Source organism: Sinocyclocheilus rhinocerous, unplaced genomic scaffold, assembly GCF_001515625.1.
Source record: "Sinocyclocheilus rhinocerous isolate Xijiao unplaced genomic scaffold, SAMN03320098_v1.1 scaffold140, whole genome shotgun sequence".
NCBI classification, from domain to species: domain Eukaryota; kingdom Metazoa; phylum Chordata; class Actinopteri; order Cypriniformes; family Cyprinidae; genus Sinocyclocheilus; species Sinocyclocheilus rhinocerous.
Window position 1 is genome coordinate 509,390 of NW_015642053.1, and position 18,141 is coordinate 527,530.

General features: G+C 36.5%; 1 protein-coding gene and 1 non-coding gene across 2 annotated transcripts; one reads left to right on the plus strand and one right to left on the minus strand.

Moving 5' to 3' along the window:
- Positions 1–919: 919 nt before the first annotated feature.
- Positions 920–990, minus strand: trnag-ccc (transfer RNA glycine (anticodon CCC)). The gene has a single exon. It is a non-coding gene; the product is annotated as a tRNA-Gly (tRNA).
- A 1,494-nt stretch (positions 991–2,484) lies between these two features.
- On the plus strand, positions 2,485–17,328 carry unc13d (unc-13 homolog D (C. elegans)). Its single transcript, XM_016572200.1, has 34 exons — positions 2,485–2,711; positions 4,774–4,818; positions 4,913–4,960; positions 5,090–5,146; positions 5,227–5,334; positions 5,453–5,512; positions 5,824–5,890; positions 6,062–6,239; positions 6,337–6,381; positions 6,497–6,568; positions 6,675–6,744; positions 6,958–7,062; positions 7,966–8,058; positions 8,260–8,360; positions 8,598–8,715; positions 9,854–9,975; positions 10,105–10,195; positions 10,382–10,438; positions 10,548–10,645; positions 11,468–11,519; positions 11,637–11,767; positions 12,401–12,521; positions 12,650–12,802; positions 12,875–12,970; positions 13,087–13,293; positions 13,731–13,805; positions 13,894–13,973; positions 14,072–14,177; positions 14,413–14,484; positions 14,574–14,657; positions 14,741–14,861; positions 15,059–15,182; positions 16,317–16,513; positions 17,121–17,328. The coding sequence occupies exons 1-34, from the start codon at positions 2,649–2,651 to the stop codon at positions 17,222–17,224; spliced, it is 3,321 nt and encodes a 1,106-aa protein (XP_016427686.1). The 5' UTR covers positions 2,485–2,648; the 3' UTR covers positions 17,225–17,328.
- The last annotated feature ends 813 nt before the right edge of the window (positions 17,329–18,141 follow it).

The window sequence follows — 18,141 nt, forward strand, 5'->3', positions numbered from 1 at the left end:
GGTTACTGCCCCAGTAAAGGGCTAAAATACAATTATAGTATATTTTATTTCTGACAGTGTAAACAAAAAAGGCCTATGAAATGTTAAAAAAACATGGCTTTAAAATCTAATATTAAGTGAGTATAATTACTGATTACATGTTCTTTTAATAATTTAAAAGATCAGTTTAGTTTAGTAGTATCGGTATCGGTATCGATATCGACGATACTGGGCTTGAAAATATCGGTATCGGATCGAAAATAAAATAAGAGGTATCGCCCATCCCTACTCCCTTCATTAAAAGGATTCGTTCAGAAATACGCCAGTTGGTGAGTGATTCATTGAATCTTTCACTCAATCGAAACACCAAGCCGATCAAACTCGTTTTAGCTTCTTTAAAAAGCTCCTATGGGATCCGGCGTTTCTTTATATAACTCATAAATAACATGTTACTACTAACTGTATATTATTATCGGTCGTTTTTTTACACACTTTCCGCTCCCTTTCACGAGCAATCCACACATTCCACACCAACTGTTCAGTGTTCAATGAAGGGGGCGTATTCGTTCAGTTGGTCCAACCAATGAAATGCTCGTTCACAGCCCGCGCTCGAATACTATTTGCTAGTACAGCAGGCAGTCTCTGAAGGCAAGCAATCAAAAGCCAGATAAGTTTACAGTGAACGAAAAACAGAAGCTATTTAAATACCTGTAAAATAATCCTGTATCGTCACTGCCAGTAAATGCTGTGAGGAAGTACTGTATCGGAAAAGATCAGAAAGTGAACAGGCTTGACATTAGTATTTTGAAATGTTAATATGTTCGACTGGTGCTTTTTGATTATGATTATGAAGAGTCGATCGACATCCAGTGAACTACAATTAATCAACGCTTGCTCATTGCTAATATTTCTGCTTCATTTGAAGGGGTTTAAGAAATTGTGCGCCGCCCGGGAATCGAACCCGGATCGCAAGAATGGGAATCTTGCATGATACCACTACACCAGCGGCGCGTGCCGAAGACAAGGGTTATTGTGAAGGACAGGAAGCTGCTCCCTTCCCAGTGAGTTCAAATTTTATTATCATTCAGGATTCAGGAATATGACTTGCAGCACAACAAACAACATATAATATGATTTTCAATACGGCTACAACAAACAATATAGCACAACACACAATAATACTAATGTACCACACACCCAGGATGGAATATAAGCATTGTAATGCAAACTAAAGTAAACTATTTTAGTAAAATATTTACCAAAGATTAAGCCAACCATAAATAAATGTATAGTACGGTTCTGCGCTGATTTAATCTTCACTGTGTTTTGCATATTGGCATCTTTCTCAACACCGGAAGTTCTTCATAATGACCACATGATGGCGCTTTTACTCTTCACACTGCAGTGGGAACTACAAATAGTTTGGAAGCATTATGACATATATTATATTATATTATATTATATATTTTAAACAGCCCCCTTGGAAGTTTACAGCTCGGGAAAATGTGTTTTATGGGGATTTTCCATTTACAAATGCAATATGCAATTACATGTTGGTGGGATCAAAAATAATTTGAATGACTAAGACTTTCCAAACACTAGCATCATAACAGCATCATAACTTTTGCTGCAGGTTACTGATTCAGCAACCCAACAGAAATGGCATGCTCTCTGCATGGAAAATGATGCTTAATAAAACAAAATTATGCCATCATGCCTCTGGACATAGTACAGCAATTTTTCCTTTTAGTGTAGAGAATACAAATGGTCCTTGGTGTATTCTTTATGTGTTTTTTTTTCGTTTCCAGTTATTTATTTCAGTAGAAATCAAAACAAAACAAAAACCTAGACCATTTCTAGAAAAAAAAAATAGCTTCCTTTCCCGTTACTTTATTTTACCGTTGCTTTTAAGATTTAATCCTGCATCCAGTCTAGTCAATATCTTCAGATTAATGAGCTCTGTAATAGTTCATCTTTATTTTAAGAAACACAGTCTCCCATTGATTCTTCCCAATAGAGGCTTTGGGAACTGTTAGATTTAACACCGTTGTTGCTTTGCGGTCTAAAGCTTTTTCCTTTCCTAATGCAAATCAGTGGTGTTCTCCATTATTACTGAATGTTATCTGCTGATATTCACCAGAATGGAGAACACACTGCAAGGACCAGCCACTTTAAATGGTGCAAACAAAGTTAGTGTGCTACAGCTACAGACGGGTGACATACATTATGTCAAACCATGGAAACTATGAGAGCAGAGCATCCTGTTTGATAAGAAGCTACCAAGACTACACCGTGCTGGTTTAAATAGACTCTAAATACGTAAAGATAAAGAGTGAGTGGCATAGAGTGGTGCGTTGAGAGAGAGGAAGGAAGATGGAGTGACAGAACAACAGGAGGAGACGATTTGGTAGCAGTTTCAGTGTTGAACTGCTGAACAGTTCAGTTGCAGGTCCGACCTTTAACAGGAAACGCCAACTTCCGCACCCTAAATGAAACACTGCGCTCATAAGCATGAGACGTTTTTGAAGACTCAACACTTGTGTCCATTTAGGCGGTTGACTATTTGACATAACAAAAGAAAAGCTGTGAGCATCTGTCACATATTCACGTTGCTTGTGTCTAGGGGAGCTGAATAATCGGGTTAGGTGTGTGGAGTGCAGCTGTAAAATATGGTTCCAGTCCAAGATGGGGCATCTACACAAGGGGAAAATCTACTTCTTCCTCCTAAAGAGGTTAGTAAAATGCATGACTTTTTAAAAAATCTTTATCTTTCTGGGGTCAAAGCAATGTTTTATATGTTGCATGCTCACAGCAGTGGTATGAGTTGAGGGTAGTTGACATGACAGTGACAGCAGTGACCTGCAGTGCTATACTAAAACACTTTTAACTGTTTTTATAATTCGTTTATAATTATCATTCAGTTTAGTGACCTCATAATCATCGAGCAACAACATTTGTACTTTTAAAAAATAATTTACACTGTACACTGCAGGACTCGTTTTAGTTATTATTTTAAAGGGGTCATATGATGCTGCTAAAAAGAACATTATTTTGTGTATTTGGTGTAATGAAATGTGTTTATGCGGTTTAAAGTTAAAAAAACACATTATTTTCCACATACTGTACATTATTGTTTCTCCTCTATGCCCCGCCTTTTTGAAACGCGTCGATTTTTACAAAGCTCATCGGTCTGAAAAAGCGAGGTGTGCTGTGATTGGCCAGCTATCCAGTGCGTTGTGATTGGCCGAATACCTCAAGCGTGAGACGGAAATGTTACGCCCCTCACCATACTGTTGATGCCGTGTCCGGCCGGAGCGACGAGACATAAACATTAAAACCCATTACAAACGAGGCATTTGTTGCATCCAGTGGGGACATAATTACTGATTATAATGACTTATACTGTCTTTTTACGCGTTGCGTTGCGCCGCGTAAACATAAAACCCTGTCTGCATTTGTGATCAGAGAAATTACAAACAACAAGTGCTACTCCACACTGCCCAAAACTCGCGTTTGAATCATCAGTGGCAAATGATAAAAGAAAACGTACTTACGTGAGTCAGAACTGCCGGCATTTTAGTCTAACGTTACTCTTCCAGGATCAGTAAACAGTCCTCCATAAAATGTGCTGGCGATCCACAGCACTAAGTTGATGTATTTCCTCAGCGACCAGCATGGATCAGCTCTAGGCATGACGAAGCGGATATTGTCCTCTTTTGGAAGACCAAACAAAGTAGTTTTGCTTTCACAACGAAACACACAGCGTCTCGACATGGCGACAACGATACTACAGTGAGAATAAAAGTTACGGCTTCTTTCTTTGCGTGAACATTTGGGCGGCGTTATGCAAATCTTCCCACATAGTGAGGTAGATATGTGGGGGCGTGTTCGAACGAGCCGTTTTAGGTAGGTGTGGCTAACTCTTAACTTTTATAAAGAATATCTCTTTGGATTTGAGACTTTAGTCTTTGCAACTTTACAGATCTTCTTTATGCACCAAGAGCTTGTAACACTCTAAAGAGAAAGGAAAAAATGAAATCGCATCATATGACCCCTTTAAATGCAAAACAAAAAGAAAAGAAAAAGAAATTGAAATGGTGACCAGTTACATCAATAGAAACATTTTAACATAAGTCTTGATGTTAAAAAAATAAAATAAAATAAAAGTTCATATAAAAAAAAAAACTGGTCTCTGTTACAGGGGACATACGTTACCATTCATTCCGTTTATTAAATGTTATCACATATTTTTCAGTAAGACCAAGGTGCCTTTACTTTCTGCACACTAGCAACATTCTAAACCCATGATGGTGGGTCATGATGAAGTTTCCTTACTGCTAATAACAAGGAAGTGCTGCAGAGAAGATAAGCCAACAACATTTGCATGGGCATGTTCAATGTGTAACCCGACACTTGATAACTGATTACAAAAGGGTTTATGAGATATTATTTTATAAATGATTCCATTTCTGCTGGATATTTTATAGCAATAAAAATAGGAATATCAGGAATTAGAATAGACAACGTTATGACGTAATGATATTGTACGTTATGATGTAATGAGTCTATGCATAAATTTTTGTGTCTGAAAAGTGCTGTCAAACGATTAATCGCGATTAATCGCATCCAAAATAGAAGTTTTTGTTTACATAATATTCAGCACTAGTCTGAATACATGTTAGCAGACAAGGTATTTTCATGTACTTTCTATATCAGTTTGATGACTGCAGAAGTGTTGCAGATTGTACATTAATTATCAAGTACTCTCTTTGTTTCATTTGTTTATATCTGTAGAGCCACATTGAAAGTGCAGGGTCCAGCCGGATCCGACAGAGGCAGGTACTGTATAATTATTTATGCTTTCTTTCTTTCTAAATTTCTGCATTTCTCTCCAGATTTCTGAATTTAAATGAAACTCTTCTTTCTCTCTCAGTCCTCCCCTGCACGGAGAATGGGCATGACCAGAAAACTGAACAGAAAGGTAAGGACTTATTCATTCTATAATTTCTCACAATTTTAAAACTCTATTGATGCTATTTTTTTTTTTTAAAAGGACAATGTATTATGTAAACAAATTATTATATTTGCTACGATATAATTTAACCATCAGGATTTCAAAGACTCTGAGAACCCAGAGGAGAGTGAAAACAGACATAAAGAGAAGGAGGTAATGATTCATCAGAGACTAATAACTTCAAGTATTTTCCTGTGAGTTTTGTGGAATAATGACTATTATTGTCCCTGCAGCTCAAACCGCTGTACAAGGAGCTTCTGTACACAATCACTCATATGTTAGGAAAACCACACACAAAAGAGCAATACAGTGCCAAGCAGTTACAAAACTATATCAAAGAGGTAACACACCTTTCTGGATTTGTTTGTAGTCTCATATATTTTACAGTATTGTTGTTATTTTATTGTTGCATTTTTTTTTTTTTTTTTAAATGTGTCTTAAATATTCATTCTCTGACAGGCATTCACCATGACAGAAGATGAACATAAAACCTTAAGTGAAAAAGTCCAGAGCATGCTGGTAAGAATAATGTCATAAAAATATGATAATGTAATCTCATGTGTAATGTAATCCACGTGTATGTAATACATAAGACCTATACCACATGTAAAAAGCCTTTAAAGCCATTGGCTGTTCACTACTGTGTGTGTGCACTTGGATGGGTTAAATGCAGAGCACAGATTCCGAGTATGGGACATAAGGACACCATACTTGGTCACACTTCACTCACTCACTCAATAAAAATATGTGATATTATTTTAGTCTGTATATCATTATGTTTATTATGTTGTTATTTACTGAATTACATATGTAAATATCTTCACGAACAGGCCCCGATCTACTGCCTCATGGTTACAGTGAAACAAGCCAAGGGAATTCTGGGAAAGGACATTAGTGGTATGATTATATCTTCTTTTTTTTTTTGACCAAGGGTTGTTAATTTTACAGTTTAGTATTGATAAACATACAAAAACACAAACATTGGTATTACTGCATAATGGATTTTCATGATTTTAAAACAACTACTATCCAGACAGCCTCTACATGTATCTAAATATTTGACAACAGGATTCAGCGATCCGTACTGCCTGCTGTCGATCCTTTGTGAACACAAGGAGTCTCATGGTGGTGGATCATCCAATAAACCTCAGAAAGCAGTAGTGCGGGATTCAGCTAAAGGACAAGTGTTGCAGACAACCATAAAGAAACAGACACTCAACCCCATCTGGGATGAGACCTTCAAACTGTGAGTAGGCATATCTTCCATAGAGAGAGTATTTGACCAGCTATACAACTTGCTGATTGATTGATCGTTTTGTCTGAACGCTTGCTTCTTTTTACAGGGAATTTGAAGACATCTCAAATGCCAATTTCCACATTGAGATGTGGTGCGTGGAATGAACTTGCTTTATTTTTTTAGAAATAAGAAATACTGGTTGTATTGTACTGTATATTTTATAGCATGTTTTAATTCTAAGCACCACAGTGATGTTTGTTTTATAGGGACAAAGATGAAGAGGTGTCACTAGTGCAAAAATTTGATGAGTTTCGCACAAATATCCATGGACTTAAAAGGTTTAAAATCTTTAAAGCTTTTAAATAATACAAACCATTTTAAATAATTAGTATAAATGGTACTGGCATCTAATTTAATTCTGAGTGTTCCACTGTCTCTTCACAGGATGATAAAAGATGCAAAAAAAGAGAAAGGACAGGATGATTTTTTGGGCAATGTTGTTCTAAAGCTGAAGGTATATTGCATAACACTAGTCAATGCTCATCAATTTCATTTTCCATATATCAATTCCAGTTACCAGTTCTTACCTCAGACACATACCTTTTTATGTCATATTTAAAGTAGTATTATAATATAATATTTTATAATATAAAGTACAAAGATATCTCAATTTCTCATATTTAGTTTCATGGCATGTGCTTCATGTACTTATGTGTGTTGTGGGCAGGAACTGCATTGCACAGAGGACACATGGTATAACCTGGAGCCCCGAACAGAGACATACCCAGACAGAGGACAGTGTCATCTTCAGCTTAAATTCATTCATAAAGAGGTGAAAGCTTGTTTTCTCCTGTATCAGCAGGCCATCAAGTTGTCTAGTACTTCAAAATTGTGGTATTTGTTTGGTGACTCGTAAAGATCACAAGGGGATCTGCAAAGTGTCGCAAGTACTTTTTTTTTTAAAGAAGTGTCATTTTAAAATATCTTTTTAAAAAGTGAAGTGCAACTGTATGAATGACCAGAGCGTGTGGTCTTATTTTCAGTTCATCTTGAACTAAATATTTTAGAAAACTGAACCTAAATATCTATGCATTAGAATGTGTGGCAGGGTTATTATAATTAACTAAAACTAAAAGTATTAACACATTGTTAATTGAAATAAAGCTGAAATAAAATAAAATCTAAGTATTAGATAAAAAAATTGATGGAGATGAAACTGCCTTGACAACTAACTGCAATAAATATGAGTTAAAGCACTAAAATTACTGGATACATTGTTAATTGAAATAAAGCTGAAATAAAATAAAATCTAAGTATTAGATAAAAAAAATTGATGGAGATGAAACTGCCTTGACAACTAACTGCAATAAATATGAGTTAAAGCACTAAAATTACTGGAAATAAATAAGAACTAATTCTGAAATAAAAACGGATTAAATCTAAATGGTAATATTTAAGAAAAAACCCTAATACAAAAGACAAAAGCACATAAAATTACAAAACTATACTGATGTGAAGTAAGCTATCTAAAGTGAAAGACACTCAGTGTGACAAAGTTTTGAGATATAATCTGGAAAAAAGCGTCTGTTTGTACACTGGTCTTGGCACCTTTGAAACAGACCAAACCAGAGATGAACATTGCAGACTGGCTATTATACTTCAGATATTTTATTTACTCAGTATTGACTGAATGACAGATCCTTAATTTGAATTTAATTTGATTCATTTATTACAGAGAGATGAGACCCTGAGTGCTGGACGGAGTCCTTATGTGAACTACTGTGGCATCCTGCAGCAGTTTGTTCAAGCCCATATCTCCAAACAACAGGTACGTCTTTAACAGAGAATTTTTGAAAGCTTCTCTAAACATGATGAAATATCTTAAATATCCACTGGTTGTGTAAGCGTCAAAATCACTTCCTGCTGCGCAGTACTTTTTATATACTGTAAAGTTTATACTCAGCTTTTCATTTCACAACACTGTTTGCATCTCTCTGTTTTTCAATGCTACTCTACTCTCGCCCCTCAGGACAGTAACCCGTGGAAGGGAGAGTTGTGTGGGGAGGGGACGGCCCTGCTCGAGCACTACGCCAACCAGAATGACATTTCACCTTTTCTCCAAGACTTGGCGTAAGAGCATGTGATACTGTACATCACACTGATCTGGAAGCAAGACTGATAAAATAAGAACAAAAACAGCAGACCACACAGTGTTGATTTGTGCTTTTTAGGGACAGCTTTTAACTACATACCCAGTACGCTGAGCTCAACAGTGTCAGCGTGCTGTTTAAATGTAATGAATGGAGCACATGCTGATGGATTTAAATCTCTTTTGCATATGTGTGGGTTGTTTGTGGTGCTACACAGGAAGTGGGTGGCCTACAGCAAACTTTACCAAACCCTGGAGGTGGACTCAACTGTGCTTTTCCAGCAGCTAACCAGTATAGAGTACCACTGGGACCAACAGGAACTCCCCTACCTGCAGGTTGGTGATTCTTGAGGGGTATTTTGCCCCTGTTATATGAAAGCTGAAGCACACAGATTTCAGAGTGGGTGTAGTTACAGAATTAGAAAGTACTTTCTACACTGCATCACGAGCAGGGATGTTGCAACAGTGTCATGTGATGTTTTTAGCAATTTATCACATAAATCATCAGTGTTGTAGGCTGATATCAAGTCATCAAGTCTCATCGTCATGCTGTGGTAAAGCTGAGCTGTTTTTGCTGTCACAAGAAAGCTCAACATTTTTTACATGACAAACATTTCAAATACTTTTGTTCTAGTCATTTTTGTGTTTTGTGACATATACTGTATGTATGTGTGTCTGTCACTTTTATTAATTTAAAACACTTTTATTTAGCAAGGATGCATTAAAGAGAGAGTTCACCCATACATGAAAATTCTGTCATTACTCACCCTCAAGTTGTTCCAAACCTGCATGAGTTTAAAAATATATTTTGAAGAATGTCCGTAACCAAACAGTTGCTGGTAAACATTGACTTCCATTTTTGTCATACTTATACAAACTCATACAAACAATTATAGGGTGAGTAAATGATGACATAGTTTTCATTTTTGGGTGAAATATCCGTTTAGTACATCCTTGCTGAATAAAAGTATTAATTTCTTACAAAAAAAAATATTTCTAAAATTTTAAAACCAAATCAGAGAGAGTTCACCCATACATGAAAATTCTGTCATTACTCACCCTCAAGTTGTTCCAAACCTGCATGAGTTTAAAAATATATTTTGAAGAATGTCCTTAACCAAACAGTTGCTGGTAAACATTGACTTCCATAGTATTTTTGTCATACTTATACAAACTCATACAAACAATTATAGGGTGAGTAAATGATGACATAATTTTCATTTTTGGGTGAAATATCCATTTAGTACATCCTTGCTGAATAAAAGTATTAATTTCTTACAAAAAAAAATATTTCTAAACTTTTAAAACCAAATCAGCATATTAGAATGATTTTTGATGGATTGTGTGACACTGAAGCTTGAAGTAGTGGCTGATACATATTCAGCTGAGCTATCAATGGAATAAGTTACATTTTAAAATATATTAAAATAGAAAACATATTAAAAGCACGTTAAACATGTATGCATGCTAACAGAAACAGGAGCTTGGTGACTCTCTACATGGGTTTCTGCAGTATGGACTCTGCTTAGTATCCAAATACAGGGACATCTATCCTCCAACCCCTAAAACAACACCACGGCTACTTACACTGCTCAGGTAACACACATAAGTTAGCAATCATTCATTTTTATATTAATATATATATATATATATATATATACTGTACACATACATTGTTTTTATGCAAAACTTTCAAAAAGTATATTTATGTTTTGGTTCATGTAGAGTTCTTGTTCAGATTTGTAAGACCCGAGCATTTCAGAAGCTCAATCCTGCTCAGTTTGACTTACATGTTGAGGTCACAGATGCTGTTGTTGTGAGTAACAAAATATTGTTAAAAACTATTCACTATAAATATCTTACATCATACTGTACATCACAGTAAAATACCTTTGCACACCTGTCCGAAATAATATTTTTCTGTGTATTTGAGAACAAACAGGCCAGTTTTTGGGCATTATATGTGCGACTAGTCACCTAAACCATGTTCCTTTTCTCCCAGAATGGCACAGAAGAGTGGTTTAACATCAAAAAAGGTTTACATCAACCCATGACCAAGGTAAGAAACCATGCAGATTATTGGCATTCATTCTATATGTGAATAAAACATATATTATTCCAGTAAGTTTAGATGTGAGTTCAGGTTCTTCATAAGTGCTCTTTGACAGGATCCGTTAGAGACCATCAGCGCCCTCTCTCGGTTGATTGGAGAAGTGCAAGAAGACGTTCGAGTCAGTAAAGATGTCTGGAATAAGGTGTTTGTCAGGTAAGAATAATGAACTGTAGGTTTTAAAATGTAAATCTAGTTTGAGCGATGAATGGAACTCAAGCAAAGTTCAGGCAGACCACGGCATGCTTGCAGCATCAGCTGATGCTCAGCTGATCGTAACTCCTCCCACAACAATTAATAAGATATATAAGTTAATCTGTACTCACACTTGCCATAGTCTGTCGCACAGACATGCGCTTACCCTCCTCCATCCCCAACTCCTCCTTTTGCAGACACATGATCATTTAACTGCTCGCCCACGGAGATATATCATCTATCCAGCTCATTGCTAAATTTTTCCAAATTTATCCACAGTACTGTATTACTCTACTTGGAATATACAACTGTTGCATATAAAATATCTGCCAATTGCTTAGGCTTCAGGGGGGGTTCAAACCTCGGCGAGGTTTGCCTGTGGATAGCTCAGAATCTGAACCCTTCAGAGCGAAGCCTGCCGCCAAATATAAAGTTCAGGACCTCTACAATAATCTTACTCAAACAGAGTGGTCCTGACTGAACTAATGCATATATAATATCATCTATAAGGTTTAGCTTTTTATGGTGTAATTTGGTCAGTTAACTAACTGCTAAACATTGAATTTCTTCAGGATGTCGGAGCTGAATATATGTGCTGCTCATTGGATGTATTTTCATTGAGAAGGCCTAATCTGAACAGTTCTTGAACTGTTTTTTGGCCATCTTTGTGCCACTAAAACGAATGGACAGTTAATTTGACAGCCATTCCTGTCCATCACGTCACTGACGAGATGTAATGACTGTCTTTATAATAAAATAGGCCTACTCTCTCTCTGTTTCCAGTGCTGTGCAGTTGGATGTTTTCACGGTGGTTTACTGGAAACTGGACTCTCTGGTGAGAATCAAGAAATATACTATATAATATATAAAACTACTGTGCATTTTTTCTCTGATCAGTCTTTTTCTATGGTCAGTATATCATTGGTTGTCCCTTATTTGTGTGTGTGAACAGCTGGCTGATGAGTTACGAGCTACCCTCTCTCAGTTGGAGAATCAAATGGATCAGCCGTTGGCAAACAGCCTGTTTCCTGTTTATCTCACTTTGCAAGCCATCCACAAAGACAAAGCCTTCTTACAAAAAAGGTCAGTCAGTCCTACAATCAGCTGTAACTTCTGAGTTGTTACATACATTACACATTATTTTATGATGTACAGTACTCAAAATCTGTTAAAATCTCAACCCAGTGTACTGACTTCCTTAGCATCTAGGATAGTTCACCCAAAAATTCCAATTTACTCACCCTCAGGCCATCCACGATGTAGATGAGAGTAAAGATGGATCCTCTGCAGTGAATGGGTGCCGTCAGAATGAGAGTCCAAACTGCTGATAAAAACATCACAATAATCCACAAATACGTGATCCCATTGATTAACATCTTATTAAGTGAAATGCGTTTTTTAACTTTAAATTGGAGTAAATTATCAGATTTTTATTTTTGGGTGAACTTTTCCTTTATTCCTTTCTTCGGTGGAACACAAAAGAAACTATTTTGAAGAATGTTGTCAACCAAATGGTTTTGGGTCTCACTGACTTTCACTGTATGGACACTGTATGGACTGCTTGGTTGCCAACAACATTCTTCAAAATATGATCTTTTGTGTTCCACAGAAGAACAAAAGTCATACAGGAACAACATGTGAGGGAGTAAATGATGACAGAATTTTCAGTTTGAGTGGACTCTCCTTTTAAACATGAAGTTTGGATTTCTCTTTTAGGGGGAAGTTATTGCAGCTCACAAGTTTCCATGAGGACTTCAGAGATGCTCTTCCATACTGGTTAAACAAAGCCTTTAGCACCACAATGGAGAGGGTGGAAAAAGCTGTGCAAGTGGATCAGGTATTATGCTCTAAAACACTTTTTTAGTAAAAACAGTTTTGTCATTCTACTTGTGAATTCCCATTAAGCAAAAAGTTCAAATAGCTGAAGGGAACTACACACTCACATTCTCTTTCTCTCTTTTCTAGTTGCAGCCGCTGCAGAGCGGAGGAGTTCCCATCAAGCACAGCTCTTCTGCAGTGGACATTGCAGCATGTTTGCATCCTGTGGCTCAGCTCTGGGAGCAGTTGAGCTGGCCTGACCCGGAGGAGGCCTTCATGCTTATGGTCAAACTCACAGAGGTACACACATACACACAAAGTTTAGCATTTCATTGAATTGTAGGATGTATAAATATGCATTGTTTGTTACAGGATGTGTGTAAGATTGCATCAACATACTGTCAGATGCTGAAGGCTAGAGTGAAGGAGCTCTCTGTGGACTCAGATCGCGAAAGTGCAATAAAAATGGTGAGTTGATGATGATGTGGTACTCTATGTGGTGTGTGGTCTTTAACTTTGCACTGTGTTTTAGCTTGATCATCTGCATGTTTTACCCTAACTTCTCATGGTTTATGTATATTTAGCTGTGCGTGGTAGTGAACGATCTAGAGCATCTGCACACAGTTTTGACACGTCTACCGCAGCAGCTAAACTGGGAGGGGCTCCGGGAACGCACGCGACACGTGATTGGAGATACTCAGTTCCAGAACACACTTCCATCACAGCTGCAACACACACAGTCCGCCCTGAACCGAGAGATCCGCTCTGCAGTTGAAACACTCGGGAAAAAGGTAGCATAACTGGGATTACAGCATCAATAGCGTCAGTTAAAGTCTCACATCTACATGAGCTCTTCCTGAGAAGGTGCAATAAGACACTTTCACAACAACCAGAACACACATTTTACCATGTTTCTTGGGGTAACAGTTTATTTTGACAGTCACCTTTTGACATTTTGCTTACTGTAAGTAACTTTGCAACTACATCAACTAACAGTCATTAGAGTATTATTAGACTGTCTGCTTAATATCTGAGTACACTTTATTTTGATGGTCATTCTATTGACTATAAGTAACTTTGCAAGTACATGTCATCTTATTGTAACTGTAACCTTAACCTAACAGTCTACTAATACTGTAATGAGAGTTAGATGACATGTAGTTGCAAAGTTAATAGATCTAAAGTGGACTTGAAATCAAGTGTAACTGTTTCTTGCGTCTCTTTTTAGTTAAACACAGACATTGAAACACATGTTCGCAACATGGCTTCACGTCAAAGGCTTCCCTCCAGATCTACAGAAGACGTAAGAGAAATGTTGTGTCAGCCTGAATCATAAAATGACATTTTTCGAAACCATTGCAACACTGAGTGTCTGGCTCTCTTATCTCCAGGCCGTGGTTCCTTTGATGAAATATCTTGAGAAAGAACTGCAGTATATGAATGAGAATTTGGTTCAGGAGAATTTTAATAGGTATCTCAATGTTTTTTTCAACCTGCCTATATCTATATTTTGGTTGTTTTTACTTTAGTTGATCAGCCTTCATGATGTGTTTTAATTGTCTCTTTCAGTCTTCTTACTCCACTGTGGATGAACTCGGTTAAGATTCTGCATCAGATGTCTCTGCAGGAGGACAGTAACCTGGTTTACTTTCAGAGATTACTGTACGCACTGCAGGTTAGTTTTTTAGCCTAATGCTAAATATTACACTTTAGCGTGTAACTGGACTCATACTGTTTGTGAAAGAGACACAAACGATACCACAAAGAGTGTGGTTTGTTTCTAAACTGTCAGACTTAGAATCCACCCAAGAACACATTAAAACACTCAGAACACCTTAGCAATGCCTTGGCAACCACCTTATATTTTCTTCAGAAATGTACTTTTATTTACTTTTTTTTTTCTCTGGCAGTGCTTAGAACAGTGTTTTCATGCTGAAGGGAATGGACTTTCTCTTGAAACACTACATACTGAGGAATATAAGGTCAGTGTTATTCTTTTGTGCTCGTCATGTGTTGTTTTCTTCCCTTTCGTTCCCATTCAGATATGAGTATTTGATTTTTGTTTCCTCAGACGCTCCGGGCAAACCTGACACAAAACTCTTTAAACTGTAATCAGCTGATAGAGAAGTTCTTTGAGAGAAAGGTGTGGGAACAGGTGAGGAACTCACCCTGATCAGGAAATCATCCATAAGACCCAACGAAGTGTTACTGACCTGGATTTGTTTACATTTCCTACAGAAAGTGTTTAATGGAGAGAAATACGGAGCTGTTACTCTCATCACCTCATACAAACGCTCAGAGAACAAACTGCATGTAGAGGTTCTCAACGCCGTCAATCTAATTCCTCTCGACTCAAATGGTAAGACAAACACATTTTATACTATGCTGGTTACTCTGTGGGATTTATAGAAGAATTTGATAAATCAAGAGCCAGTAGGCTTGTATCAGTGGTGCTCTGACACTGCCAATACTTGAAATTATCTGAATGTCATTGCTTTACATGAATATCAGAATTGGCCGCGTTGAGTCTATGAAACTGCATTTTGTCCATTACAGGTTCCAGTGACCCTTTCGTTCAGCTGTCTCTAGAACCAAAGCACATGTTCCCTCAAGTAGAACCGCGATCCACCAAAATCAAGAACTGCGATCTCAACCCGTTGTTCGAAGAGTCCTTTGAATTGTATGTAAACGTGCGGTTTCAGTTCATTTTTAGAATCCAAAGTCAAACAATGCACCCTCTTCTCTCATAGCTCCCACCTACTAGATTCATAGAAGAGTGAAAGGGAAAAGCATGAAAGCTTATTTCCACCATGGAATAAAAAAAAAATAGAAAAAAGTAATCTCACAATTCTGTCTTTTCTCAAATTCTGCGGGAAAAAAATGTATAAATAAAAAAAATTGTGAGATGTTAACTTGCAATTGTGAAATATAAATGAGCAATTCTAAGAAGAAACGTGAGAACTGTGAGATACAAACTTGCAATTGCGGGGAAAAAGTCAAAATGGTTAGAAAAGTTGCCTTTTTATTTTTTTATTCCATGGCATTAAAAAAAGAACACAAAAACAAAATTACAAGATTTAAAGTCAGAATTCTGAGAAAAAGTGAGAATTGCAAGAAATAAACTCACAATTTGAAGGAAAAAAAATAGAATTTTAAAATAAAAAGTCACAATTTGAAGGGAAAAAGTATGGAAGCCCGTTTCCGCCACTAAATAAAAAAATAAAACAAGGTAATTGCGACTTTTTATCTCACAATTCTGACTTTTTTTTTCTCAGAATTGTGTGATATAAACTCGTAATTCTGACTTTTTTTCTCAAAATTGCGTGATATAAACTCGCAATTGTCAGTTATAAAGTCAAAATTGCGAGTTATAAAGTCGCAATTCTGCCTTTTTTTTTCTCGGAATTGCAAGTTTATATCTCGCAATTTTAAAAAAATCTGAATTGCGAGATATAGTCGCAATTACCTTCTTTTATTTTTTATTCAGTGGCGGAAACAGGCTTCCTTAAAAAAAAATCCCTCTTATTCTTAAATAAAGTCTTCTATTTACCACACACTCGAATAATCACACTAATTCCTTCAAAACTACATGGATGGCACATTCAAATGTCCATTTCCAGCTCTTTTTGTGGAAAGCCCAAACTGAGGGGTTTTAAAGCCTTTCAGTAACCTGTATCACCTGTGTTCACTCGTAGGCCCAATCCATATTAGGTAGCCTATTAGCAAATACAAACTGTTAAACTGAATAGAGATGGCTGGCTTTAGATTGTTGTTTTATGGTTGTAATGCAGTTTCTGTCCTCTGGGGGGAACAGTATCATTTCATTAGATCAGTGCCAGTCTCCTGGAGCGTGTCTGATGGTGACAGTGCTGGACCATGACACTTTGAGGAGCGATGACTTCGAAGGAGAGGCGTTCCTCTCTCTTAAAGCGGTGCCAGGAGTCGGAGGTGTACAGAACAATCCCACACCCGCACAGATCCGCTTACCTTTGATGCACCCCAAACCCAACAGTATGTCACTTCCTGTTATACGCACAACATTTACTTGTGCATTAAGCAACTAAATGTCTGTACTGTTTATGTCAAATTGTTAACAGGTAGATCATGTTTCACAAAAGAAAATAATGTGAAGTTGGAATAACAAAATTAACACTTTTTTTAGTCAACAAGGACACATTAAATTGATCAAAACTGACAGTAAAGACGTTATGTTACAAAAAAAAATTATATTTCATACAATTGCGGTTCTTTTGAAATTTCTATTCATCAAAGAACCGAAACAAATCATGGTTTCCTCAAAAATATTGATTATAGTAATACATGTTTCTTAAGCACCAAATCAGCATATTATAATGATTTCTGAAGGATCATGTGACACTGAAGACTGGAGTAATGATGCTGAAAATTCAGCTTTGCATCACAGTAATAAATTACATTTTAAAATATATTCAAATAGAGAAAAAAGTTATTTACATTTTTTTTTATCAATATACACACCCATAGCTACTAATTTAAAAACTTTTTTGACAGTAGTGTCTATATATATTTTTGTATTACTTTTTTTTTTAGATGTCATGTGTAGCAATTCAATATGACCTCGTGCTGTCTGTTTTTGTAGGTGAAAATACCTTGAAGTTACTTGAGGCCAGGAAAGGCGAGAGAGAAGCTCAGGCCTTCGTTAAATTACGCAGACAAAGAGAAAAGAAGTCTCAAGAAATCTAAGAGGACAAAAAGATGAATGAAAACATCCAACTTAACATTATTCGTTTCCCTTTTCTATTATTTGTTATGAAAATATTATTTAATGTAGTCTTTTAATTATTGTAAGGAAGTGTAACGATGATCTTGTTATTATTTGATATTAAAAATTAAACATACAACATTTTCATCCAAAAATATACATTTGTTTATTGTCTTTTACAAAATCAGACTGAAACACTGTATATGAACAAAACTGAGCAGGTGATTTCTGAATTCACAGTGAAGCTCTGTTTCAAAGGAAGTCATCTGTTGAGCATCCCATATAACTGTGCCTTCAAACTGAATTCATATTAAATCATCTAAAGAAATGGAAACACACTGAAGTCAAGCCCTCTTCGACAGCCGTAGCTTATGCTCTCATGTTTGCTAATCAGTGCACGTGAATTATTCTCTTCTCCACTGGTGTCGGACATGTGTTCAAATAAAACGCCTCTACGTGAATGGAAAGCTGCAGTTGGGAACGTGTTGTTGGTTTAGTAAACAGGCAAATTATTCAATCAATGCATTAAATAAAATATGCACATTATGTGAATTACATTAAAAAGAGTGTTTGCCTTCTTGCTCTTGCACTCAAGTTTACCATGACTCCTAAACAAAAAAAAAACCTGAGAACGGAAAGCTGCGAAACCGTATTTATTTTCCATTTTGCTGTATAGCAGTTCCCTGGAATTTCTCCTTTAAAAAATCCTATGAATGTAATTGTAAATTTCCTATATAGCTACTAACTATACTAAAATCTGTATTTATTACGAAATCTCCCCATCTTGGAAAAAAAACACAAATGCACTGCTGCATTGAAGATGCACATACTGCATTTCTACTGTAAACATTTCAGAATGTTCTGGAAAGACATTCCGCATTTCAATTTAAACGTGTTT

Excerpts from the sequence above, each read along its gene's own strand:
- unc13d (XM_016572200.1), top strand. The coding sequence starts at position 2,649 with ATGGTTCCAGTCCAAGATGGGGCATCTACACAAGGGGAAAATCTACTT. Across the intron at positions 5,335-5,452 it reads TACAAAACTATATCAAAGAG|GCATTCACCATGACAGAAGA; the intron begins GTAACACACCTT and ends ATTCTCTGACAG. Across the intron at positions 8,716-9,853 it reads AGGAACTCCCCTACCTGCAG|AAACAGGAGCTTGGTGACTC; the intron begins GTTGGTGATTCT and ends GCATGCTAACAG.